Here is a 25,172-nt window from a genome sequence, read left to right as displayed (position 1 = left end):
ATCAAGGTTTTTTGTTTCACACCAATATAGTTACTTTGACTTAAATTGTTTGTACGGGTCCTTGGCAATTACAGCCCTCCAAGGTTACTGTGCAGGTAGCCTATATTTGGCCTACAGTATATAGTTTTCATCACACACACACAAAATTATTTACAGCTTAGCCATGACTTGGATTGAATTTTAAGCAAAGTAAGGCAAGTTATAGCTCTGTATGAGAGGCTACAATACAGTGTGCTGTCAAGGTGTGTGAAACATCAGCTATTGTCTCTGATTTTCCAAAGTTCAGCTGCAGTATAGAGGGTATTCAAAACCAGAATTGGCAACAAAAGAGCCACAACAGAAGAAAGGACTGAGGAAAAAGTTAAGTAGCATGCCAGTGTTTTGAGAATTTACCCAATGAAGTTAGAATGGCTCATGTGTGAACTGTATTAGTTTATAATTACTTACTGCTTGTACCATCCAAAATAGCAACTATAACTCTGAAGGGCAGAGTTGAAGCAGGGAATAAATGGCAAACCTGTGAGGTGCACAGCATATACCAACGTTTAGAAGTGCACGTGCCCTTCCCCCTTCACAACCACTGATGCTGTTAGGGACATCACAGAACTGGTGCACAAAAGGAAGGCAGGGAATTGCATGGAAAAAAGACATCTGTCCTCCAGTGATAACTTGAGGATAACGCAGCAGATACAGCTTGCCAATACAGTTCATTTCATCTTCCCTAAATTATTGCCATCAAATATATTCGATAGCAAGTAGGGATTGTTTAGCTAAGCTGACTGATTTATAAGTAAGAAGCTGCGAACTTATGGCCTGCATATTCATCACTGTCATAAAGTTGTCTGTATTGGGTTTGTGTGGCAAGGTTTTGGTAGCAGGGGGGACTACAGGGGTGGCTTCTGTGAGAAGCTGCTAGAAGCTTCCCCTACGTCCGATAGAGCCAATGCCAGCCGGCTGGCCAAGGCCAAGCCAATCAGCAACAGTGGAAGCATCTCTGGGATAACAGATTTAAGAAGGGAAAAAAAAGTTGCTGCAGCCAGAGAGAGGAGTGAGAATATGTAAGAGAAACAACCGTGCAGACACCCAGGTCAGTGAAGGAGGGGGAAGAGGTGCTCCAGGTGCCAGAACAGAGATTCCCCTGCAGCCTGTGGGGAAGACCATGGTGTGAGAGTCTGAAAGAGTTAATGTCTCAAACATTGTGGTGGGGCAAGTTCTGCTTAAAGACAAACCCTGCACAGCAAGGAACAGAGGTGAAAAGCCTATCAGCTCAGACATCAGCAACAGGAAGGGGAGGCGGTGCTGGAGGGTGCCCAGCTCCCTGTTCTGATACAAAGACCAAACAATGGCCATGTCTGCAGGGAAGGAGAAGTTAATCCACAAACGACCCCCAAGCCCAGAGGCTCACAAACTACTCATTAGCCTAATAAGTTTGAGTGCCTGCCCGAAGGAGGGGCAAGGATGATAAAAGGACACAAACGGAAGCCCCAGGTGTGCAAGCCCACTGGAACTGGACCCCTCGGCTGACTGAACCAACGCTGGACCCAGGACCGGTGAAATCTTTCTCTCTTCCTTTTTCTCTCTCTGTCTTCTTCTCTCTTTCCTTTTCCATAATCCCTACACCTCATCCCTTTAAGACATAAAACCATTAACGAAGTCTGGGACTAAGAGTGGATCCAGCCACCCCTGGGCCCTTCTCTGAGAAGGAGTCTAGAAAGCAAGGAGGTCTGCTCTGAACTTTGTGACTCAATGGGAGGGATCTCCTTATTCCCTGAATTGATGTATATGGTTACCCTGGGTTACATGGTTTACAGAAGTAGTCTTATGCCAATTCCTGTTGTGAGAAACCCTGCCACCTACTATCATGCCTCCCCAGTTCAGTTAGCTTCTGTCATGAATAAAATCTTTAACTGATCGTTATGGTGTCGTTTCACCTTAATTTAGCCTGAGGGAATTTCAAATTAAACAGGGACTCCCTGGTCTGTCCAGCCCGGGTCGGGTTGTGACACACAGTGAGGCAGACTGTCCCCCTGCAGCCCATGGAGGTCCACGGTGGAGCAGGTATCCACCTGCAGCCCGTGGAGGACCCCATGCTGGAGCAGGTGCCTGAAGGAGGCTGTGACCCCGTGGGAAACCCACGCTGGAACAGGCTCCTGGCAGGACCCATGGAGAGAAGAGCCCACGCTGGAGCAGGTTTTCTGGCAGGACTTGTGACCCCGTGGGGGACCCATGCCGGAGCAGTCTGTGCCTGAAGGACTGCAGCCCATGGAAGGGACCCGCGCTTGAGCAGTTTGTGAAGAACTGCAGCCTGTGGGAAGGACTCACGTTGGAGAAGTTTGTGGAGGACTGTCTCCTGTGGGGGGGACCCCATGCTGGAGCAGGGGAAGAGTGAGGAGTCCTCTCCCTGAGGAGGAAGATAACATGTGATGAACTGATAGTAACCCCCATTCCCCATCCTCCTGCGCCACTCGTGGGGGCCAGGTAGAGAATTTAACTAGCAACTGGCCCAATAATGTGCTTGTGCAATTCAGGACCATAGCATGAGCAGGGGTTGTTCCCAACAGGCAGCCTGTGTGTGGCAGCCCTGCTTTGGAGACTAGCTCAATTTAACAGTACGGTCACAAGCTATGCCAATTGGTCTCTAAGCCAGAGAACAAGCCTGTTGCTGTTTAGCCTAGTAGTCCAGCTACAGCCTCAGGGACAGCTGCGTCTGCTCCAGTTTTCTCTACTTCCAGGAGATCTTCCCTCCTGACTGTACTCCCTTGCCTCCACAATGTTAGTAAATCTTTAGTCACTGTCTCCATGTCTGGGGATGTGCAGAGAGTGCTGAGCTGCACAACCATGCGGAGGCACCTGTAAGTTCCCTCTTCTATTGAGCTTAGCAGTAAAAACAGCCTGTGCAGAATGCTGCTGGTGTTCCCTTTCCAGACCAATGTCTTCTTCCTGTCTTATCAATGTGCAAGAGGAGGCCGCCCAAGGTTGCCAGCCTCTCAGGGTATTTCCTGATGAGAACATTACGTCCTGACCTTGTTAAGCATGGCGGCGAAGTCATTTTTTTGTCACTATGAAAAGCCCATCAGCAACATAAATAAAACAAGCACAGGCAAGCTCTCCTAGGTTGCTTGGGATTTTAAGGTTGTGAAAAATTTAAGACATTCTCTGAAGCTAGTGGATGTGTGGGTTGCAGAATAGCAGTAAGGCCTGCAGGGCTGTACAGCAATTGAGACCTGATGGGACCTTTTTGTGTGGCAGTGATTCAGAAATAGTAGCTCAGCCTGTTAACCAGATTGCATTGTATCAGTTGCACACTGTTAGACTGACTGTTACAGTCTTGCAGTTGAAACTACTCTTTCTTTCAAGTAAATTACTGGTTAAGTCTCCAAGTCCCAGCTGCTTCCAGTTCCTTCTCTTACAGGAAGGGGCTGCTTACATTAAAACCCACCACTGGCAATATTTCTGTCTCAGAAAATATTGAGGACCTAATCTTTTTGTGCAAACACTTCCATCAGCACAGAAATGCTACTTTATCCTCACTCAGCACAGGTGTGAATGACTACATGTGGCACAAAGCCTTAAGTTCGTATTTGTGGATTTGCTGAGAGGGCTAAGGGAGCTTCAGCCTCTCACGCCCTTCCATGCCACAGATCATAATGAAACCGTGCACTTCTTCTATTGCAGTTGTAGCTGTTTCTGGCTCTGGTTATGCTGGGATGTTGCTCCAGCCTGTCCTGCATCTGTCTGCCAGAAATAATCCAACACTAGCAATGTCTTCTGCGTACTAAAGGTTTTTTCCTCCTGCTGTCTTCATCTGTTGTCTTTTGCTTATTGTATAACATTTCTCAGACAGAGACAGTCTTCTCATGAGTATTTCCAGCTTGGAGTACTGTGAGGCTCAGGTTTCTAGGCACTGCTGCAGCAACAATGAAAAGTAACAATAAAATGTAGGTGCAGCTAATGAAATCTGTTCAGTTCAGTTGCATCCCATGCTAAACCTTTCATTTTCTGAGTCATCAATCTTCCTGCAGAGATGACAGAATCTCTCCTTTGTGTTTCTTTCTGACTTTGCGGCCTGTTTGGCAGCTGCGGGGGACAGACCCTTTCTGCTGCCTTGCAGAAGTGTGCAGTGGCACAGGCCTGTGGCATCTTCATATCCAGCAGTGTTTTCCCTTCCTGACATTCACATTCCTGTCCTCCCACATCCTGCTGTTGCAGAGTATATGAGAAACATAAGAGCAGCCACACGGGGTTAGACCAAAGAGTCTTCCAGTCCTGTATCCTTCCTCTTCAGGGGCCATGTGCAGATAAACAAATACAAAAAACACCTTTAAAATGATGACTGCAATTTGTGTCCTAAGTTTAATTTAATCCTGAAGTTGTCCTAGGCTTCCTGCTAAAATGAAGCTGGAGTATGAAATATATGGTTCTATTGAATTTATGCACAGAAGCTAACAAGTGAGAATGGTGGAATGCTAATGCATTTAAAAATAAACCTCAATTTCTAATACAATTTACTTCCACACTCTTAGTGAGAGAGACAGCTATAAAAAAATTATAGCTTTACATACTAATTGGAAGAAATGCAATCTTAGAACAGTATCAGAACAAATACTCTACACATGGTAGATTGCTTTCAATTTATTTCTACAGTTTCCATATATAAATGCATATAACCAAATAGATACATCTACATTCAGCTAATAAAGTTTTGTATGTAAAGTAACCAGATACGGTACCCAGCACTTCACCACATCCTGTCACTTAATCTAGCTGGCATGAACACAAGCTCTTTTGATCTGTACTAACTATTTTTATCTCAGGGTAGATCTCATCCTTCCTATCTGTTATGTTATAAAAGCTTTAATCAGAGGGTTTAAGCTAGTCTTATTGAATTATATTATTTTTCCTCCCTAAAACAAAGCTACATCAAGCTCAGTTTCCTTCTTTCCATGTACTTTTATGTCTGTATTTTGATTAGAAATGTTATGTTTTCAAAAGGGAAAAGAGTCTGTGCTTAGTGGATTTAGAGTCATTCTAATTTAATTTGAGTGCAGAAAAAAAGACATTTCCAGAGCATTTTAAGTGAAAGGTGAGTCTAAGTTCACCTGGGCTTAGGCTGCCACATACGCTGTCGCCAACTCCATCAAACTGTATCACAACATGGAAAATTTTGGAGGTTACACTTCTTTTCCACTGTACTAAGTGTCACTGCTACAGTTTTTTTAGTTCCTGAAGATGTGAGACATCCCTGTCAGTTAACCTCAAGACTATATTCCCCTTCTTACCCTATCTAGTGGCTGGGCCACAAACCTGGCAGCCAGATATCTTGGGCTCTCTTCCTGGATTCACCATCCACCTTGTAATATATCACTGTAAACTCTCTATTCCTGCCATGCCTCCCTGCTCCCTGTATATATCTGGTCTCTGCAGAATACAGGCAGAGATGTAAGTTACCATAAACATGCCACTGAGTCAGGCACTGTCTGTAACTGTCCTTTTGCAAGTATTTATCTTCTGATATGCCAGAGGAAGCATCAGGTACTCACCCCTCTTCCACTGAGTGGCAAGTGCATGTAGGTAGGTACTGGCGAGCAGATGGGTGTTCATGCTTCAGCTTACTCCTGCTACACCCTCTTCTGGTAACTTGCTGGTCTGCCCATAAATTAGATTACAAATTCATTAGATTACATTGCAAAGAAACAGGCCTCACAATCACAAAATGCCTATCCCAGAAATGCCCAACATGGCTGAGGCCCTTCAGACACAAGTGTACTACACATACTAACATCTCCCAAACTAGTCTGCTCATTCTGACCTGAGATTTCAAAAGGTACCACCTCATACTCTGCTTTTTAATGACTTTGGCCATAACTTGACTTTAAACATGCTAGGCCAGGAACTGTCATGAAATGGTCTGCAGCTCAGGTAACACAGGTACAGACTAACTCACTCTTGAAATAGTTTAAATGTGATGTTGCACAAGTTTAGACACACACATTTTAATCGCAAGCTACAGACTGACCAGAGGTAACACAAAATTTCTCAGTTTAGTTTCAACACAGTGTTGCTGTACTCTCACTGACTTAATCTCATTTAAGTCTGCATTGGTTTAGCATTTTCAGCATGGTTGCTGAATCTCTAGAGGTTTAATACAGATACTGACAGAATAAAAGGGAATATTCTCTGTGTTTGGATGTATGGGCTTTCCGGTAATAGCTAAAAAGGGCTTACGGTGGACACCTGATAAAAGTATCTACTTAGAAAGGTTGAATTATTTAATGAAGTATTTCTGCTGCTCTCATTAAGACTCACATTAAAAGGCCAAAAAGAGTGTTTAGTGTCAGAAGAAGCTGGACTTGCAGACAAAGCAATTCTATTGCTTTATTTTCTCCCTTAAGATGACTGTAGATGCCTATTACAACCACCTTTTGCTTTTGGTCTGATTTTAGCATATGTGTTTTTATCCTGCCAATGATTCATTAACCCTTTTGTTACAAGTAGCTTCTGGCATCCTTCTTTGTATTCACACCAGATGCAGAACAGAAGAATTCAGGCTGTTTTTTTGTCTTGTCTTCTATATGAGCATCTCCAAAACCTTTTTCAGTGGCATTGTTTCTGGGAGTTCTGCCACAGCTGGTCTGTATGTCAGGCTGTGGTGCTTTCCATGACCCAGGCTGTAAGTATAATGTTTCCATTGAGGTCAAGACTACAGGATTTGGTCTCCAAGTCTGCTCTGCAAAGAACACTGCCTCAGGATTGTTTTCTGTTGTTTTGGCAATGATAGAGAGAGATCAATAATCATTCACAGGCCTCTCAAATGGAATGGCTTCCATTAAGTACTGGATATATAGTATAGCTTTTCTTGGATAGATTTTTTTGTAAATATCCATATATAAAATCATAATATATTTTCAGAGTGGCACCAGCATAAAATAATTGGATTATATGAGCTGTATCTCAGTCATATTTTGGCTGGGATAAATATAAATCCTTAACTCCTCACTCTCTGCTCTTGAAAACCAAACAAGCAACACAGCCATTTTAAGCAGAAAACGAATGCTTGTATACCTAGTAATCCTCTGAATGAACTGCCTCAAGAAATTCCAAGACTTATGGCGCTCTGGATAGGAACTCCAGTTAACTGAACAGAAGTATAGATCTGTAGTAGTTTGGACCCAGTAGCAAATCTACAATAAATGTGAACCACTAGAAGGAGACAGAGCGCCACACTGTATGATCATGAAATACTCTGAGTACAACCTGTACTGCATTAATGCTATATGTGGTTACAATCTACAAACAGAGTTCACTGAATCTGAACATTGATCAGCATGCACTGCATTTTCCCTTGATCTTGTAACTGAAACAAAATATTGGGTTTAGGAAATAAGGCTCTGGCAGAAACCACTACCTAACATTTGGTAAACCAACTAGTCTATCAATCAACTTCCCTCTCCATTTCCCAACCTATGACATGTGAATACTGAGTTAAGAATGAACTAAGCATATGTCAAGTGTTCTGAGGTCCTTGTAGACACTTGGCGCACTGGAAGTGCAAAGTATTATTTTATTTAGGAGTGCAGGTCTTGCTATTTCCCTGCTACTCTTCAGACTGTTGCATTTCTGAATTTTTGGAAAAAAAAACCCCAAAACCTCTCCTAAATTCCCTTCTACTTACAGTGCAAAATTCTGTCGTTGTACTAGTAAAAATGAACAAGATAAAATATTTAAGACTGTGGTTTTTTGAAAATAAGAAACGGTTATGAAAATTCAGTGAAACATTATATTACTACACTAAAATAGTAGCAGACAGTAGGGATACTATTCCCTACACCAGTGGTTCTACTGTCTCTATGTGTGTCCCACATACAGCTGAAAGGCTCTTAAAGAATCCCTGTATTTTCTGCTTTTATAAATACTCTGCTGTAAAAAAAAAAAAGTCTTGCTTTTGCAGCCTTTTTTGGTTGAAACTGAAAATCTAAACCTCTAAATCTCCTGGAGGAAAAGGAGATGACAAGATGTAAACATGTAACTACTCCATGTGAAGATCTTTAGATATGCTTCTAACTGGGAGAAAGACTCTCATTTGCAGTTCATACTGATTTAATTAGAACAGACATAGTATGGCACTTAGATATAAACCAATTTATTAAAAGGACGCTCACTTTTGCAATATTTTAAATTGTATTGAAGGCACAGAGAAGTGCACTGAAGCTAGTTAAGACCTTCTAGTCCTATTCCCCCTACGAATACACAATTCCAGTTTCCCCAACCTTGACCTTGTCCTTCTTCAGTTGGACCTGTTTTCCTCTAGAAACCCTGATGCTGAGTAAGCCAGCTCAGCACATTCCCTTCAGGCAACGAGCCACAACTTAATCAGTCACATACACTCCTGCATAACCTATATTTGAGAACAGGCCCTCTTCAACCACACTGAAGGATTCTAGTGATCCTATCTTAATCTGCCTTGGAGGGGATAGGCTGCAGACTTTAGTTACAATAAGCTTCAGACGAGATTGTGAACAGAAAGTAGACGAAAGAGGTCTCTGGCTAGGAACGCCAATACTTTCAATGCAGATACTGACTTCCGTTTTACTATTTATCAAAATGTGAGTCTGTAAAATGCAGATCTTTGGGAGCCACAGATGTGTTTGTACAATCTTCCAGTCAGCAAGCTCTCGTGGTGGAGAAATATAAATCCACTGCATTTTGAACCCAGATTTATTTTCTGAAATCTTGAGGAGAAACACAGTGGAAATTACAACCGATAACGCTGTTAGAAACCAACCCTCATTCGAGGATGAGGTGAAGATGTGCAACCTCAGTCAGGAACTGATGCCCCCCACTCCCTGGGATGCCTCCGTGTGAACAAGGATCTCCGGCATCTAAAACCAGTTTGTGCCTCCCTTTATCCAGGAAGCAACTGGAAGCGTTTGGGAACAGCCGGAGACAGGCCGGCTGTTCACCTCCGCCACCTAAGCGAGCTGGCTGCCGAAAAGCATGTTTTCTGCCCTAAAAGAGCAGGCCCGATTCTTTTTGTGACGGACCGAAGCCACTGTCGTCACCGTACCTGGCACGTCACCAGTATTCCGGCTACACGCGGTGAACACCTGCACTGCGAGGAGGGCCGTGTGGGCCTACCACAAGCCGTTATCTGCCGGGACGCGGCAGCCGGAGCCGCCCCACGGCCGACACGCATGCAGGAACGGCCGCCCCTCGCGCCCCACGGCCCCTGCACTAGCGTCACCGCTGCGCGTCGGAGGAGGCTCCGCCCCCTCGTCGCTCTCCCCCGCCCCACTCGCGGCGCGTGGGGCTAGGCCGCCCGGCCGGAGGTAAGAGCGGCTCCTCCCGCCTCAGCCTTGCCCTCACTCGGCGCGCGGGGTTGCATAGGTGCTGCGCCCCTCCCCGAGATGGGCCCGCCCGCTTCCCTCCCCCCTTTCCCCGCCGCGGGGTGGTACGGCTCGCGGTCTGGCGCAGCCGGCGGGCTGGGGCGGTGGTGGTCCTGGGATTGGGAAATGGCGGTCTGTCCTTGGGGTAGGAGTTAGGAACGCGGTCAGGTCGCTTCCTGTGGTTTTAGGGTCTTTTCAGAGGCGTTTGCAAAGCGGGAGGTGCGTTGTCGGGAGTCAGGGCCTCTGATGGCTGTTCACAGGTGGGTTACCTCCACCCCGTAGGTTTTCAGTCTGTTGAGAAGAGGCGCGGAGGTGAGGTTGGCAGAAAAAGGTTAAGTGTCAGACCACGGCGGTGTGCTGTAAGCTGCAGTCCTGTGTGGGTCTTCAAGGGTATGTCCAGCGCCTTTAGGAAATCTTGTGACCAAAGGCGTTCGGGAGGTCGGGTCAGATGCTAAAATCCCATTTTACCGTGTCTCTAAATGATCGGTAAGGTGTTTCATCTTTCACAAAGAGGTGTCAGGACAGGGGATTTTGGTTATAAACTGTTGGGAAGGCCTCGGTTTGCATGCGTATCTACTTCACCTGGTAGACATGTGATCAAGGAATCTGTGTGCGGCCTAAGAGCTAAACTAGGCTTCCAGGGGAGCTGTAAGTCAATGTTAAAGCAGTCCAAGTTGTTCTGTTGTCCCTGTCCCAAATGTGTGGACACTATTCCGTAACTTCCCAGAACTGAGGGTCAAGTTGTGTGCGGTACTGATTTTGTTAGTGAGCATAAACACAGTTTAATGCACAACTTGTTTAGTTACCCGTGAAAAAGAGGATATGGAGTCGTGCCTTTAGGATGGTTGTACCTAAGAAGGCTGTGTGGTAGGCAGCGAACAGTTACTTTCCTATCAAAAGTCAGTAAAATAGTGTTGCAACTCAAGGAGCCGTGAGAACTTGGTAATTGTTGTAAGAAGAGTGTGTTTTTCAAAGAGAATATACAGTTTGCACATACAGGCCATGGTTAAAGTAGTTCACTCTTTCCCCGTAACAGAAAGGCAGGTGACAGTTAAAATTATTAAGCTCAAGTACTTTGTAATAAAGTAGATTTCGTTACGGTTCTCTCATATTGCTGCAAAGATATCCTTTATGCTTTGTCACAACTCTGACTGCAAGTGTAGTTGCTACTAGCAACTTGGAAGGGACTTTGACTTGCAAATTAAACTTTAGATTATGCTAATTAAAAGGCCTCATTTTTGAGACAAAAATGGAAAGACTTGATTGTAAAATAAATCAAAACTGAAAGGTGTCTGGCACATTTATTGGTTTTAAAAATATAAAAGAACACTTCCAATCTAAAATACTTGGATATTGCTAATCCTGTAGCAGTATGACCCTTGTTAAAGAAATCAGAAAGCACTTAACACAAGGCTATACTCCAGAACATGAGAAGCTTGAAAGTGATTATTAGAATTCTTAGGCTTCCTATCAGAAATGCAGTGCAGAAGTCACACAAACCTTTCTGATAAGTGCATTTCTTTTTGAAGTGGTTTTGGATTTTCAGAATCAATTCTTCATCTGTGCACGGTTGCTCTGCTTTTCATATGAACTGCCTGCATTTAGTAAAGATTGTTTGTTTTTAATGGCGGTAGTAGAAAATTGTGGGATGTATATGGAATGGAAAATTGTGGGATGTATATGGAATGGAATGGTGAACTGAGAAAACATCAGTTCCTTTAAATAAATAAACAGTGCACTGGAATGGTACTGGTCACCACAGCTCCAGGTAGATGTTGCAGAACCAGAGCTGGAAAAGGCAGCACAGAAAGAAGCAGCAAAGGTGACTGATTGAGGGGCAACAATGAGAGTGAATATTGTTAACTTTAGAGATGATGCCAAGGGGATGTAACAACAGACTATGAAAGCTTTGAGGCTGCAGACTTTGTTACCTTTGTCTGAACTCTCTTTGTTCACTGTAACTATTTGCTTTTCTCTATTCTTCATGCAGGCTTGCCGTGAGGCATTCTGCTGGGCCTTGGGATACACACCATATTTAGTTACTTCTTCACGCAGGCAGTGTTCCCTATGCATGCTGTTCTGTATAAGCTCCATTTTTCTGTGCTGGGAAATTGCTCAGGTTCCTTTTTCCCAGCTTCGTCTATTCTCCTGGTTCTTTGTTCTCCCTTCTGTGTCAAGCTGTGGTTACTGCCTTGCTCTTTCTTCCTGTGCCAGGACAGAGTGCATCTCTGTTCTCCATCCTACAATATTTTATTTAATCTATTTCAATCCCAGTGAAAATTCCATGTCCCCAAATGAGTTTTCCCTGTTACTCCCTCACTTCTGTGATTTTGCGCATCCCTTTTCATTGCTGATAGTAGTTGGTCTCCTTTTTGTCAGGTTATCAGCTCTTAAATTCTGTTTAGGGGATAGGTAGAAAAGTTTTTCCCTGTTTTTCTCCTGCATCAGTAAGATTGATGCTTAGAACACAATGCTTGGAACACAACATCCCACGGTTACTGCATTATGTTCAACCAAAAAATGGGTCAAAGTGCTTCTGCCAGTTGAACAGAGTCTTGTTAGGAGAGTCAAATAATGAATGGCCAAAAATAGATTGGGGTCACTGTTCTAAACAGTAGAGAAAGGTACTGAATGAAGTGCAAATACAGGAAATTGAATTCTGATAAAAGGAAGTACTTTTTCACGCTTTGTGGGACTGGTGGCTAAAGGAAACAAAGGAGGTCAGTAGCTTAAAAGAGTGAAAAGCTCCTTGGCTTTAATTCTGGATATTCATGGTGCTGATACCAGTGGAGACTGGCAGCAAATTTTAGAAGAGGTAGTAAACTCTATGGTTTAGAGCATACAGGAGCTATAGACTGAAGGCAGGTTATTTCCTGTTTGCTGCAAATTTGGTAGGACAGAAATATTCAGTATTGATTGCTGTCATGAACAAAAATCCACTGTGTGTAAACTGTTTTTTGCCAAGGAGACAGTGCTTTGCTATACAAGAAGTTCTTGCTAGGTTCAGTGCAAGCAAAAGTATATGTTTTAAAGACCAGTTTAGATGTACAAATTTAACATCACTTTAAAGCCCCAGTCTTGAACTGAGCTGTGGTAGCATAGTCTGAGTGTGAGAGCTTTTATGAAAACTTCTCACTAAGAAGTGTTCTGGACATACCTAAAGAAAGCTGGTTTTATCATTGTACTTACTGATGGAGGTACTGACAGGTTGGAGCTGAACAAGAGCCAAGGTATATTGGAGGTAAGGTTGGCAGAAAAAGGTTAGTGTCAGACCACGGTGGTGTGCTGTAAGCGCCAGTCCTGTGCTCAGAAGAGGAAACAACTATGTCGTCAAAGGTGTGGAATCTAGAAAAGCTGATTACAGAGAAAAATAATGTTTTAAGAATCATGCTGAGTTGAAGGTTTACATCAGAGTTGGTTTGTGTGGATATATATGGGGCTGTAGTGAATATGGGTTATTTAAGCCAAGCTGAGATACACTTTAGCCCATGGTGGATATCACATGAGAAAACAGGTAAGTGAGCCTCAAAAGTATTATTCCCTCCCTTTAAATGTTAATCTTCTTTTAAGACAGATCGGAATAAACTTTGCAAATCCTTTGAGGCTCAGGAGACTTCATCTCGGTGGCATCAGCAAGAGCAGGATGGCTGTGGGCTGTTTTGTAGGCTTCTGTGCACATTAAGATGCTGACTGGAGCCTAGCTTTGAAGGCAGGGTTAAAAATGATTGCTTGGCTGTTGCCCGTTTGTAATATAGTGCAAGTTGTGCATTGGGTAACTACCATGGCTTGAGTTGGGATATTTTTAAGGGGATCAAGATAAGCCTGTTGGTGTATACTTGGTATTTCATGGTAGGCTTAATTGCTTTTGCAATGGAAATCTTTCTTGCAAACAAGATTGTGAGTTGGCGTTGCAAGAGCGCTCTGACTAATTGTACTAGATGTGCTCTCCAGCTGCCCCAGGCTGGCTCGAAAGGCATTAGTAGCAAAACAGATCTGTGGACAGAGTGATGACTAGCGGGCAACTAATTATTTATTATGCAGCAATAATGCTGAGGAGCATCTGTCACAGATTAGAACCTGTCGTACTTAAGAGCTTTGCAAACATGGAATAAAGTGGATTTCTCTGCCCAAAAGAGGCTTGTGATCAAAGAACTTAGTCATGATCTCTGGTACCTTTAAATTTAAGATGCTTGTTCCTTGTTGCTCTGTTGCCCTATAGTCACAGCAGTGAACTACAGTGTTGGAGCAGAAAGGACATCTCTGCTGCACTTGCACATCAGCTACATTCACTGCAGGTTGTGAGTCAGAACTCTTGAGAGGGAGGACAGTGTCAGTTTTTAGGAGCTGACAGAGATGGTTTGTCATATTGGTGTTGCTAATGCATTTGTTTTGAATTTGAGTGTGTTTTTATATGCCCTGACCAAAAAGTTTGGGGTTTGTTTTGGTTTTCTCTATACAAGCTGTAAATATCAATGAAAGGAAGGAAAGTCTAATCTGATTTTTGTTAGATGAATGATCTGAAAAAATAAAAGATCTGAGCTCAATATGAAGACAAGGCCTTCTAGTGCTTAAGAAATAGGTAAGAATTAACATGAAGCGTGAAGTGAGTTGCAATACTAAGTAGAATGAAGGATGCGAAATTACTTTTGTTTTCTGTTTGCATGTTACAAAATATGTCAAATACACCATTTTTATCCTGAACTTGCAGTTTTAATTCCAGTTGAAAACCATGTGCATGACACTTAACACTGAGCATTTTTTACTTCTGTCTTTTGGGGTTTCCTATTGCCGTGTTGATACATGCATGTAGCTTCCATTACTTTCACCATGCATCTTCAGCAAAATCTCTCATAGAGGTACCCAGGGCCTAATTAGAGTTTATATCTTTCAGTATGACAGTGTGGTGGGCTGACCCTGGCTGGACACCAGGTGCCCACCAAAGCCGTTCTATCACTCCCCCCTCCTCAGCTGGACAGGGGAAAGAAAAAATACAACAAAGGGCTCGTGGGTCGAGATAAGGACAGGAGAGATCACTCACCAATTACCATCACAGGCAAAACAGACTCAGCTTGGGGAAAATCAACTCAATTTATTACCAATCAACCAGAGTAGGGTAATGAGAAATAAAACTAAATCTCAAAACACCTTCCCTCCACCCCTCCCTTCTTCCCGGGCACAACTTCACTCCCTGATTCTCTACCAACCCCCACAGGGGAACGGGGAATAGGGTTTACGGTCAGTTCATCACATGTTATTTCTGCCGCTTCATCCTCTTCAGGGGCAGGACTCATCACACTCTTCCCCTGCTCCAGCTTGGGGTCCCTCCCACAGGAGACAGTCCTCCATGAACTTCTCCAATGTGGGTCCTTCCCGCGGGCTGCAGTTCTTCACGAACTGCTCCAGCATGGGTCCTTTCCACGGCGTGCAGTCCTTCAGGAGCACACTGCTCCAGCGTGGGTCCCCCACAGGGTCGCAAGTCCTGCCAGAAAACCTGCTCCAGCGTGGGCTCCTCTCTCCACAGATCCGCAGGTCCTGCCAGGAGCCTGCTCCAGCGCCGGCTTCCCACGGGGTCACAGCCTCCTTCAGGCACCCACCTGCTCTGGCATGGGGTCCTCCACGGGCTGCAGGTGGATATCTGCTCCACCGTGGACCTCCATGGGCTGCAGGGGGACAGCCTGCCTCACCATGGTCTTACCCACGGGCTGCAGGGGAATCTCTGCTCTGGCGCCTGGAGCGTCTCCTCCCCCTCCTTCTTCACTGACCTGGGTGTCTGCAGGGTTCTTTCTCTCACATGTTCTCACTCTCTCTCCAGCTGCCATTTCTGTGTCCCAGCAACTTTTTTTCCTTCTTAAATATGTTATCACAGAGGAGCTACCACTATTGCTGCTTGGCTCGGCCTTGGCCGGCAGCGGGTCCATCTTAGAGGTAGCTGGTATTGGCTCTGTTGGACACAGGGGAAGCTTCCAGCAGCTTCTCACAGAAGCCACCCCTGTAACATACCACCCCCCTCGCCCCCCCCCCCAAAAGCTTGCCACACAAAGCCAATACAGGCAGATACTGTTTTGCTGTGGGGATGGGCAGGAAGGGAGGTTTGGTTTTGCTTTTTAAACCAGCTGGCAATTACTTTCTAAGGCTTGTGTTAAAGCACCAGATATATTCAAAGATTATTCATAAAAGCCACCTGCAAATTGTCTGCAGTTTCTCTTTTTCCATTTCTTACCTTTGTATGCCAGTCATGGGTGTGCTTTTCTTGGAAGGAGTCTGCAAAGTTCTTCTCTTCATTCTCCTGAAAAATAAATGTGAAGATAGATGTTTTGCTAGTTGTATTGTACGCAATCATCTGTGTTTTAGTTTTTATTTAAACTTCCTTAATACAGCATTTAACTCAGTTGGATCTTTGATCAATAGCCACATTAGCACTATGGCAAACCCATTTAGCTTTTTTTTATATGGTCTACAGAAGATGACGTATTTTCTCTTGGCTTTCTCCTTTTCATATTTGTGTCTTTTCTGTGGTTCATAATGTGTGGTATTTCCCTCCCTTCCCTTCTTGCAGGTTGAGTGTAATACTTGCTCTGGTTTATACTATGTTCCTTGTTTTCTAAGCAGAAGTTTACATAAATGTAGTCATGTTTCTGAGTAAATGAGAATTTATTCAGAATTTTTCAGAAATTTCAGAATATTCAGAAATTTTCCACGTGTGGAAACTCATTTTATAAGACAATTTTTGATCAGACTTAAATGCAATGAAAGAGTTTTCTCATGAAAAGTGGTTTACTTTTGTGATTTAAAGTCCTTTTCTTCCTCAAATATATTTCTCTTTTATGCTGTTTTCCCCAAAACTGCTTGGCAGTTTTTGAGCTCCGGGTTAAAAGGGAAAGTTGTTTCTGGTAGATTGATGTTATGAAGTCATACCACATTTTTCATTGCTATTTGTTTGCCTCGGTGTCCTTAATCAAAGTAGGCCTATTCTCTTCTATTTTATGTTTATGGGTTGTAAACTTTCCTCTGCATTCTCAAAGTTAAAGATCTTGCAAAGTATTATCAACATGTATGCAACCACACATTATGTGTTTTGCATCATAAGTGTTATTACTTGATAATGAAAATGCTGTCTTATCCTCATTTCCCTTAGATTTCCCCATTATTCACAGGCTTACACAGCAAGTATTTTCATAACTTCTCTTATCTGAATATTTGTACTGTCCTTAATTTTTTTAAGCAGGATATCTGTGCCAAATAAAATTTGTTTGAAAGTCAGCAAATTCAACAGAGAAAACCTGTGTAGTAAACATCAACTTCAGGAACTGAATTAAATTTCTGCTTGTTCAAATTATATAGAGAAACAGTTTTAAAACTTTGAGGAAAATTTTGTTTGTGGTTTAATAACTGAAACATAACTATTCAGGGTGGTATAGCCTTTAGGTATCTTTAGAGAATCACTGATGTGGTCTTAGTTCATCCCATCCTTGGCTTTGTCATTCTGTAGGTGTGACTATGCAGTCTGTGTGTTGATTTTGGCAGAAACAATTTTGTGGAGTTTCTGGTGTACACATTTCCTAATGTAGTGTAAGTTTGCTCTTGTTGATTTAATGTTATCAAAACTATTTTAGGCCGTTGACTGGTGCCTATTGTTGGCATGTGCCGACACTGTAACATATCCTGCTTAGTAATGCTGAAACAATAGTCTAATGAAAAGAGAGAGGTCCTTATGCAGCAGGAGTAGGAACTTGCTAGTTCCTGTTGAAATGAACAGAAAACACAAGTTTAACAAATTCTTTCCCCTCCCTGGGCTGAAGGAGTGGACTTACCAATGAAGGGTACTGTAGACAGGCTAACTTGCAGCCTTGTTCCATTGAAGGCTGATGCTTTTTTTTCCCTTTCCTTGCTAATTTGACAGTGTCAAATACTTCGTGATACAAGGGCAAACTTAATTTCTTCTGGTTCATGAGACAGCAATCATAGACAAATGTATTTTGGACTGTATCTGTTATCTTTCCTTCTATCTTCCTATTCTTTCTCTGTCTCATTCTTTAGGTCTAGCTTGGAATATTAGAAAGAATACAGTATGTGCTCTAGTGACTGTTTATCCTTGGCAACTACTGTAAAATAGCTCGAGTTGGTTTTGATTGATAACACATTCCTGCTACAGTTTTTTGTTGGTGGTGTTTTTATTCCTGCAGTTGCTGGTGCTGGATGCCCTGATAAAGGGAGAGAGAAAAGTTGGAATTTATCACTATGTTCATGCTTGTCCATCAAATTAAGAGCATAGTAGATAAGCATTGTAGTGATGGTAAGCTCTCTAGATGATTGTTGGATTGGATTACATCTCTCTCCCTGTATGTGTAAGTAGAGTAAATGTGTATTGACAGACACCCAACCAAGTTTAACTGTATTAATGGCTGGGAAAATCTAGTTTCTTCTGTAGCTTTGAGGTTTTTTTATGCTGTATTTTATGACAAAAAGTTAATAATAAACATTGTTTCTGGACTCCTGTAATCAACCTTAGAAGCGTGATTATAATGCAGGTGGCCAGGACAGAACAAAACACAAACAATACTACTGTAAATGGCAGAAATAAATGTATTGGTATTTTGCCTTTCTGTGGGCAGCATCTTGTAGGTCCAGCTCAGCTTTCTTGCTAAAGTCTGCTGCAGCTGACTGAAACAGTATTTACATGTGTGAGTTACATGCTGGGGTAGGGAGGGGTCCTTCAACATGTCATGGTTAGCATTGCGATTCTGTACTCGATCTGAAAAACAGCTCTGAACAGGATGAAAATTCATGCAGCTGAGTAGGATTATAATTCTAAACTATGCAAACAACAGCAGTGCAACTGGGCTTGTTAACTGGCTGATCGTATTTCTGGAAACACGCTGGTGCGGTTAAAACTGGAGTTGCAGACAAGCTTGTATAGCTCCACACTGTTTTTCCTCCCAATCTTCCTCCTGTTTGACCTCCAGGAGACAATATAAATAAAAAGAAACCTCTCTCACACATACCACGCTCTTGCCAGGAAGAGCGAAAAATCAAATCGTTATCTAAAACAAACTTGTGATGTGACAGCTGTTTGCAGTTTCCTTGCTGTTTGTACTGGCTGCTTGGCTTGGTGTTCACAGATGAAGTGCAGTTTCTCCAATTTATGTTCCCGCCCTCTGTACTCAGTGGCTGGGTAGTGGGATTATCACACTAATCCTAAATAGGAAGGACTGCAGTGATCCAGGTGCTCCCACTGTTCTTGATGGAGCTCACCAAATGGGTGGGAAAATTATCTATTTCTTCTCTTCTTTCCTTAGAACATTCCAAAAGTTGTTGCTCAATCAGTAGAAGTAACAGAAAATAACACAGCTCTAAGTAACGTCAACTCTGCAAGGTAGTATGTGATTTATGATTTGAGAGGAATTAAAGATACTGATTGTAAGCCAGCAGCCAGATGGCTTGGCAGTAGCCATGCCATGTTACCATGAATGCTGGGATCAAAAAAGGAGTGCTTTGGAATTTTTCACATCTTTGCTTATCTCACAGTTGCTGTACATAGATGTGTCTACAAGATTTCCAGAGTATTCTGAAATCCCCAAATCAGCTTTGCTTTGTTACTGGTAGAGTTATATCACAGATTATAATACCCCATAGAGAATTCAGAAAACTGGATACAGGGTTCACAAGAAGAATTTCTCGGACCAACTTCTAAATTTAGTATTGGAAGATGTAACTGACCCTGGTGTAACTGGTGCTGCATAACCACTATAAAACTGAAGTAATGACTGTTCCTAAGACAGGCTGAAGCCATATCCCTGGGGTTTTTTTTGTGGTTTGGGTTTTTTTTTTTTTTTTAGTGTCCTGCCTGCTGCTTGGTGTAGCTCTTTATATACTCTGATTTATAGAGCACTTCTTTTAAACAAGCAAGTAATTTCCTTCTATCACAGACCATAAAAGCTAAATGCTGGTTTGGGACTGTTATAAGAATAGGTACTACAGTCATGTCACTTGTAATTCTCCTTCATGCTGTTTTGCACAGCAGTTAGGAGAGATCCCTGAAATTATAGAACCTTTAACTGTGTCACTATTGACATTACCTGCTAGAACTCTTCAGAAGTAGGCATTTCTTATAATGTTTCATGAAGGAATGCTAATGCTTTGTATTGTAAAATACGGTCTTTTGACTCTGTAGGGACTTAATGAAAAGGATTATTAGTTTTGTTTCCTCTTTCCAGATGGAAATGTCAGAAGATGATATTAACACAGAAGAATACCCCACTGAAATTCATGATTATCTTGCAGCATTTGAAAAATCTCTTGGTTCTGTAGATGAGATGCTGAAGACAATGATGTCAGTTTCCAGGAGCGAGCTTCTCCAAAAGGTAAATAATCTTCCTTTTGACAACCTTTTTGTTATTAATACAAGAATACCTGGGAACACAAACTGAAATAAAAGGGTCTGTTAGGCTAGCCACCGCATAGAGAAATAACAAATAAGACACATCCTACCCTTGATACCTAATATTTGAACTTCTTACATTTCTAAGACATCCAGACGGTCTTAAAAACTAAGCAATGAAAGATATGCTCTTCCAAACTGAAAAGTGATGATCTTACCAGTGAGTCATTTAGGTAGAGGACATTCTAGCTTATTCCTGACCTTCCTTATAGTGCATGTTGAGTGGTCTTTCATAACAGAGAGGTCATTCCCATTTTCATCTGAGACCTTTTCACAAAAAACTTAATGGCACTTAGTATACCCGGAAGGATGTAAAAATGAATTGACAGCAGTGAGAATTGATCTGATTTTAGAAGTCTAGACTTGCAGAACCTGGTGCTTGAAAAACTGAGCTGTCTCCTCTAGCTATGTTATCAGCTTAAGTCTGTAAAATGTGGGTTTTTTTCAGTGCATAAAGACAGAGTGAGGTACTGCCTGAAGACTTCATACAAGCCTCTCTATCTTTTAATGTTTAAAGCCTAACATGTAATTTCTTTCTGTAGGGCAAGAAAAAGCCAGCAGATGAAGGAACTTCTTCATTGTCTGAGGATTTTTAACACAAATAGATTATGAAGAAAACAGTCTTGACAACACTGATCTTTTGACAATATCCATGTTAGAACTAGTGAGCTGTACAATGATGTTATCAGAGTTTCTGGAAATCCTATAGGACTAAAATAATAAATTGACTTTGACAGTCAAGAAAAAAAAAACCCTCATTACCTTTATTCTTTCTTCGCTTTACAGCCCTAAGTATTCCAGCATGCGTTGAACACACAATCTACCATGTGTGCTATTAATGTTCATTGACTGTCTGTAGCATACTATATTCACATTTGAGCTTCAGCAATCTTAAGACTTTTTATTTTTTTTCTTCCATTGATAGCAGCAACTATTTTGAATTAAGTTTCTGTGGAAAAAATGGTACTTACTTCTGACTTACGGGAACAGTAGTCTAAGAGCTATGTGCCAAGAGATTTTTGTGCTTTTGGCCATATGGGACTGTGGCATTTAACATCAGACTGGGAAAATGACATGAATACTTGCACAGAAAGAATGGTTCTGTGATGGCACGGAAATAGGCATAGACATGGTCTCAGTGAACTTGTGGTGCAAAAATGTGCTTGTTCAGTGTGTATTTTTTTATGAATACATTCACAATTATAAAATGTGCATGTTACTAAAATCTGTGCACATCTTGCTTAAAAATGTCCAAATGTGGTGGTTTTTTTCATTCTAGTTAGAGCCTCTTGAGCAAGCAAAGCTGGATTTGGTTTCGGTGTACACGTTAAATTCAATGTTCTGGGGTAAGTATGTGGTAGGAGGAAAAAGTAGTATTTATGATTGCCATTTGAACACCTTCTAGACAGCTGCAAACATTAAATAATCATATTTAAAAGCCAAATAATTAGAAACTTGTAATTACCCCAAGGACCCAAATTATTGCCATCCGTAGGGTAAATGATGTTGAAACTCCAAATCAAAAATTGATATTTACAAAAGCTGACTTTTTACATGCATGAGGATGTTTCTTTCTGTTTTTTTTCATGGCAACTTTTCCTGTCCTTTTAAAGACAGAAAGTGTAACCGTGTTAGACTTTTTTTTTTTAGCTGCAATATTTGATGATAATAGTTTGTCAGATACTTAACAACACAGTTAACTCCAATTCTTATTAATGGTTTTACAGTTTTCCTATGTGACTGATTGATTGCGTCCTCAGTCATGACAGCCTTCAGTTTCAAAAAAATATTTTTTTCTTGTAGTATACTTGGCTACTCAGGGAATCAATCCAAAGGAACATCCAGTGAAACAAGAACTGGTAAGATTCTTACACTTCATGCATTGCAATATCTTACTTGTCCAGGACAGTTAACTCATATAGAAGTAAAAAAATGTTTATATCTATGTTTAAAACTGGTATGTTGCCATAATAGCACACATATGCTACGTGGTGTTATATAACTGTTCATATGCCCTGCTGGGCTCTCTAAATTAAGAAAGTAATATTTTTAGTTCCAAACAATACTGTTTAAAGCAAAGTTGTAGTCTGCTGAAATTAGAAAAGAACAAAAAGATGAATGGTGTCATCTTTTCTTTTCTCCACCTTTGTTTGAGAATTGGATTCTGAACAGAGCAGCTTTTCACTTGTATCTGTTAAATGGAAAAATGTTACATGTCTGATAATAATTTATAACTTCCAGTATGGCATTTTTTTCTTATAAATACTTGGAATCATGTTAATCTCTAAGGCTGCCTTTTCTTACTTTTGTATGACTCTAAAAGTATAGTGTGGTTGATTTACTAGCAAAGACGGGAAGGAGCCCCCCTCCTCCTTCCAAGTTCTCCATTAATTCATTTTCTCAGCAGTAAAGAATCCAGTTCAGCAACAAAGCTAAAAGCTTTTTTGGCACCAGTTGTATGTGTATTGTCCAGTAATTCTGCATTAGTGACATATTTACAACCTATAATAAATCTTTTAGGTTTGTCTTTATATTCCATTTAGATGCATGACTACAGTATAGAAGGCCGGCTATCTTGAAAATTCTGCTGACTTAAAAAGTCAAATCATTTAGCCTGAAGAAAAAATAGAAATCAGAACTTACAGCTACACATTTTAATTCCTGTATAAATGAAAATACTAAATCTGGGCAATTGTAAAATACTTATCTTAAATGTAATCCTTACATAACTAGCGGAACGGAAGATAGGACTGATAAATGTGGAAAGCTAGCCTGAATAACAAGAATACTTCTATTTTTAATTTTGTGAGGTTTTCAGTAGTCTAGACTGTATCATATTAAAAAATGGAGCGGTTAATATTTCACGAGCTTTCAGTCAGTTTCTTATTCCTCCTATATTATATAGTGTCTGAATATTGTGTTAATTTAGCGATACTAAAAAATAAATTTTATCTCTTCTGCTGTGGATATTTTATGCTGATATTTTACTTCACAATTGCCAGTCATTTTAACTCTGAAGAATGAGTGAGTTATTATAGCCTAGATTCTTATCCAGTTCTCTTTTCCTTTTACAATTATTAAGGTGAATGAATACACATTCCTTCCTTCCAAGAACATTGTGATGTTCTTATTCATGTGGAGAGGGAATAAAACAAGGCGATTCTGTCATGATTGTTTTGTTTTTAGAATTGCTGTCCTTGTGTACACAGAATACACGGGGATTGAAACTGTATTAATAAAACTCACATTCAAGCTATCAGAGTTAATTTCTTTTGTCACGTTGACATTTGTCAGCTCCTTTTTCCCATCTTGATAGATGTAGGTTTGCCATCTGTTCTCATTAGCCATCTCAGTCACCAAAGAAATATTACAGTCTGTCATGATTTCAGACCCTGTAAAGTCTGTCTCATTAAAGCTATGTTTTTGATACAGAAAGAGTGGCCAACTTTTTGACAAACCAGTTGCTTATAATGGTCACTGAAGAACTGAAAATCAGTTCTGTAGTGTAGGTCTTGTAACTTTTGTTCCAGATTCAAAGTGCTGTCAATGGCTGTTTGAGAAATGTGTGTTACATAGTATTAACTTTTATCTAGTTAGCAGTATCCATAAATGTTCTGTTAATCAACATTTATAATTCAGGTATCAGGTAGAGCACTATATCTATGTGTATATATATTACTGTTGTTTGTATTACAGTAACACCTAAAGGCCCTAGAGTTGAAGGCCATATTAGGCTAAATACGTAGACATGAAATCCATCAACCAAACTCGTATGTATTTTACAGAACTACTGTAAGTGTCCTCTCTAGTCAGTGAAGAGAAGCAGTCACGTAACAGAGGGTGATTCACATCTTAGAGGGGTTTAGTTACCCTCTAAAAGTAATTTTCTTTATTGATTGCAGAAGTAGATGAGGATGAGTAGGCACATAAATGAGATTGTTAAGCTGGGAGGGTATACTTAGGTGGGGCAAATCTAAGCCATGCTTTGTTCAAAAAAAAGCTTAGACACCAGGTGACTATGGTAGGCTAAGATGGCAAGATAGTATCCCCTTGCTTTTGGCAGTGGAAACAGGCTTTTCTTGTTATTTATGTTCATAAAAGGAACTTCTGGTACAGCTGGAAATTCATCAGGCTGCCTTAAATAGGTTCACTGGTAAGTACCCTTGACCATTTCAGGATCTTAACCACAAGATTTCTGTGTAGTTGCATGTGTAACGCTTGTAACATCTTTGATTTTGTATAAGATGCTTTTTGGCTTTGCTTGGACATGCTGAATTTTTTTTTTTTTTTTTGTAGACAGTAGTCAGACAGTGTAATTCATATATGTGTCAAATATTTAAATATTATTTTGCCATCTTTATATAGGCCAAACTCCAAATTGAGTTCAGTATTTTGTTTTCTAACTTTGCTTGCAAGAACAGTTCTCATCTCACTGTAAATTAGATGCAGAGTCTTCATGTCTGTAGGACTTCATGTTCCTATGACAGTGGATGTCATGCAGATATTAGTATAGTAGGTATCTGTGATGGAAAATCTGCTAAGCGGGGAAGCCTCAAGTTTGTAAAGAGTCTGGTATATATTTAAATGATGCTATTTTTCTAGGTATTATAGTTATCTAAATGTACAGTGTGGAGAGCTTCTACTCATTGATTTTATTTCAGCAGCGATCTTTGGAGAATGGTATGAAATACACTCTTCCTTTTTTTTTTTTTTCCCCCTCCCCCTAGGAGAGAATAAGAACATACATGAACAAGGTCAAAGAAATAGCAGACAAGAAAAAGGCATCCAAACTCGATAAAGGAGCTGCTTCTAGATTTGTAAGAAATGCACTCTGGGAACCAAATGCTGAAAATGAACATACTTCCAAAACTCCAGCTAAAGGAAAAAAGAGAAAGATGGACTAAATGTTTGTTTCCCATTATATAAATCAGAGATATCTAGAACTTATTTTGAAATGTGTTTTGCATACTGCGTGCATCTTGCAGAGGTGCTGTATAGCAACATCTTGATTAAGTTATACTTAAGAATTTTACAGGATTGTATTTTGTCCAGAACACTTGTCACTGAGGTGATCGCATTGTATGTGTATCTGAAAGTGCCATTTGATGTGAGAGAAGTAACGTTTCATTATTCAAATGATAATGACCTGACCTACACTTGCTGGTAATAGATACTGGTGATGTTTTGCTCATAATGCCTAAGTTTCATTTTTTTTACTGCTGAATGATGGACACTTTTTTATACATCCTTAATCTCCTGAATATTAAAAAGTCTCAAACAATGCTATCCAGTCTGTGGTGTTTATGAAAGAGCCATCTTTACTTTCTCATTACATCACTGTGTGAAATGCT

The 25,172-nt window shown here is 41.1% G+C and overlaps 1 protein-coding gene and 1 long non-coding RNA gene across 3 annotated transcripts; one reads left to right on the top strand and one right to left on the bottom strand.

Annotated features, from left to right (window-relative positions):
* Positions 1-770: 770 nt before the first annotated feature.
* Positions 771-9,200, bottom strand: LOC138686117 (uncharacterized). Its single transcript, XR_011325459.1, has 3 exons — positions 9,065-9,200; positions 5,541-5,646; positions 771-4,279 (listed from the first exon to the last, which is right to left on the bottom strand). It is a non-coding gene; the product is annotated as an uncharacterized lncRNA (long non-coding RNA).
* On the top strand, positions 9,187-25,107 carry C1D (C1D nuclear receptor corepressor). 2 transcript variants are annotated; one of them, XM_069787523.1, is made up of 5 exons: positions 9,187-9,326; positions 19,598-19,744; positions 21,101-21,167; positions 21,625-21,680; positions 24,549-25,107. In XM_069787523.1, exons 2-5 carry the CDS (start codon positions 19,598-19,600, stop codon positions 24,723-24,725), a joined length of 447 nt encoding a protein of 148 aa, XP_069643624.1. In that variant the 5' UTR covers positions 9,187-9,326; the 3' UTR covers positions 24,726-25,107. The 2 variants fall into 2 exon arrangements, with proteins under 2 accessions (XP_069643624.1, XP_069643625.1); XM_069787524.1 differs by lacking the exon at positions 9,187-9,326 and adding an exon at positions 9,694-9,714.
* Positions 25,108-25,172: the final 65 nt, after the last annotated feature.

This window comes from Haliaeetus albicilla, chromosome 7, assembly GCF_947461875.1.
Source record: "Haliaeetus albicilla chromosome 7, bHalAlb1.1, whole genome shotgun sequence".
Taxonomy (NCBI): Eukaryota; Metazoa; Chordata; class Aves; order Accipitriformes; family Accipitridae; genus Haliaeetus; species Haliaeetus albicilla.
Note: the sequence above shows the minus strand (reverse complement) of the source record. Positions and strands in the feature narration are given on the sequence as shown.

Bases quoted from the DNA above. Each gene is read 5' to 3' on its own strand.
- C1D (XM_069787523.1), top strand. From the start codon at position 19,598: ATGGAAATGTCAGAAGATGATATTAACACAGAAGAATACCCCACTGAA. The intron at 19,745-21,100 runs GTAAATAATCTT...TTTTCATTCTAG, and splicing joins GGAGCGAGCTTCTCCAAAAG to TTAGAGCCTCTTGAGCAAGC. The intron at 21,681-24,548 runs GTAAGATTCTTA...CCCTCCCCCTAG, and splicing joins ATCCAGTGAAACAAGAACTG to GAGAGAATAAGAACATACAT.